The sequence below is a fragment of the Pundamilia nyererei genome, unplaced genomic scaffold (assembly GCF_000239375.1).
Source record: "Pundamilia nyererei isolate P.nyererei 1_Seehausen unplaced genomic scaffold, PunNye1.0 scaffold00451, whole genome shotgun sequence".
In the NCBI taxonomy this organism is placed as follows: Eukaryota; Metazoa; Chordata; class Actinopteri; order Cichliformes; family Cichlidae; genus Pundamilia; species Pundamilia nyererei.
The window spans coordinates 1-2,610 of record NW_005187852.1 but is presented as its reverse complement, the minus strand read 5'-3'; the positions used below and the strand labels follow the sequence as shown (position 1 = coordinate 2,610).

At 41.3% G+C, this 2,610-nt stretch overlaps 1 protein-coding gene across 1 annotated transcript in view; it reads left to right on the top strand.

Moving 5' to 3' along the window:
* Nucleotides 1–1,637, top strand: part of LOC102205517 (E3 ubiquitin-protein ligase TRIM17-like) — a 4,875-nt gene extending 3,238 nt beyond the window's left edge. The window contains exon 2 of the mRNA XM_005753690.2: nt 1,621–1,637. Within this exon, the coding sequence (XP_005753747.2) occupies nt 1,621–1,637 (17 nt within the window). The remainder of the gene's footprint in view (nt 1–1,620) is intronic.
* Nucleotides 1,638–2,610: the final 973 nt, after the last annotated feature.

Genomic DNA, 2,610 nt, shown 5'->3' with positions numbered 1-2,610 from the left:
TGAACTTACCATGTATTGTTTTGTGGTATTTGGTGCAGTTTTCTTGTTTTGTGGGGTTGTTTTTTATTTTCATCAGGAGATGAATACCTCTAACAAGTTGTTTTTTTTCACATTTGTACATCTTAATTTTTAAGGGAAATGTGTGTTTTGAGTTTATACACTATAGGCAACCTTTTCCTTTTGGAGTATTTTTGTGTGGTGCATAGGATGATTTGTTTTAATTTTCACATGGTCTTACTGAGGTGATGCAAAGTGAAACATGCATTCTTTTTGGGTAATGTGTTGGGAAAAGCTTTAAAATGGACTTTGAAAATACTTAAAAAGTGTTTGAGTTTGACCCTGAAAAAGTTGTATAATATAAAATGGTTTGTACAGTCTTCAAAAATGACTTATTTTACAGTCTGTATGGAATGTGACAAAGTCTATAACAGAATAGAAAGATTGCTTTGGTGATGTGAAAAAGTGAATTAATACCATAAATAAAGTTGCGCAATTTTAAAGCCATTCTAAAGAATTTGTGTGCAGTCATTATAGGAACTGAACTGAATAACTGAAGTGAGTGCATAGATTTTAATACTCATTTAATTATCGGTGTACTGGATTTATTTATGACTTACTACTATTTAAATGAGTCTGTTTTTGCCTTCATAACTACCTTATTCATGGTACAATTTCACAGAGGTGCCGGAAACATTCCTCAGAGATTTTGATCCATATTGACACGAGAGCATCACACAGTTGCTTCAGAATCACATCCATGATGTGAATCCTCTGGTTTCATCTTGAAGGAACCAGTTTGAAATGATCAGTCTTGAAATGATGAGTCTTGTGACATGTATCATGGTGTATCATCCTTCCATTCCAGTAGTAATCAGGTGGGTTGTGATGTTTTTACATGATGTTCAATTGGTACCAAGGGTGTCAAAAGGAAAATCACCCACACTGTTACATAAACAACAACAAACTTTTGATCCAAGGCAAGATGGTTCCATCCTTTAATGGTGTTTACACGAAATACTCTAAACATTTCAGCAGAAATTGATGCTTATTGATGCTTAGGGCAAAAAACCCAATGTCAGTGGTTTTTGTGATGAAGGAGCCCAGGCCACAACAAATGTTATTGCACTTGTGATACTAATTCTAATATGGCTTTTAGTTTTTGTTGAGCTGGTTGCACAAAGAAATGCTGAGTGTTGTTAATGAACTATGTTTTTAATCCCAATGATGATCTCGTCCTACATCTAACCAAGTGACAAGTAAAACTAAAAAGTATGTGGCAAAACAAAAGAAATCTGAATGAGAAAAAAACAAAACAAAAATATGTCCTCTACAGTAGACTTGGTGCTTCTCATTATATGCCTCAGAAAACAAGGCATAGCAACTCCAGAAGTCCTCAAGCCAAATTATATGATCCACATCTTCTTGGGGGATCCTGAGATGTTCCCATGCTTGGGATCTTATTTATAAATGTATGTTACACTGACAACAAGGCCAGGAACAGACCTGAGCCACTTCACATGCATAATTGAAATATATAGAAAAACGTTGATGGGGTTATGGAACAAAAAATGTATGACACACTTGTATGAAGCAGTGACAGTTTTTTCTTGTCTGTGTCAGGGTTTCTGGGTCGTTGACCCAGTATTTTCAGTTCACGTTCACTGCCTGTTCCACTTCCTGCCCTCTCTTCCCTTCAGCCCTTGTCGTGTCATTGATGTTATGTTGTCGTTTCCGCCTGCGTTCAGTCAGCCATTCAGTCTTTCAGTCAGTCCTTCAGTCCGTCGTCCAGCCAGCCATTTCCTACCTCTGTTCTGTTCATCCACTCCTTATAATAAACCTTCACCAGTCTTCACCCACCCGCGAGTCCTGCGTTTGGGTTCCTTCTTCCTCGCCTCCACACAACGCCTGACAGAATGACACGACCCGTGCCACGAAGACACGATTGGAACCCAGCGGACTCGGACTTCTATGAGCGGCAGGAGGCAGCGCTTTCCCGTTGGGCAGAGGAGCTGAGGGAAAAACAGCGGCTCTTTACGGAGAGAGAGCACGTCTTCAAGGGGACTCGCCTGGCTCTGGGCGGGCCTAGGAGACGCCGTGTTCCCCCACCTGCCGCCTCACCTGGACCAGCGCATTTGCCGCGGAGAGTGGATGTTTCACGCCGCGCTTCGGCCGCTCGCTCTCTCGCCGCTCCGCTCCTCGCTCACACACCCGCCACCTCATTCGCCGGACCTCCACCTTCGCCACGGCACAGCGGCTACGCATCCCACCTCGACCTCATCACAAAAATCTAGATAGTAAAACTTGAAAAAGTGCAGCACAAAATAGAAGCCCAGAACATTCAGTGATGCTCTTGCTGTTTTAGAAAAACATGTTTAATACTTGCCTGAATGTTTTTGGATACAATAGCATCTGCCTGCCCTGGTTTAACTCTTATTGCAGCAAACCCACATGTGTGAGGAGCCTGGAGTCTTAATCCTTTTAGGATGTTCCAAATTCCTCCAAATAATTCTCAATGACACATTGCAACACCAAGTTTTATTATAGTCACACATTGCAATAGAGTTTTCTGGGTAATTGACCAAGTCTGGTGGCATTACCTCCAAAGCTTAT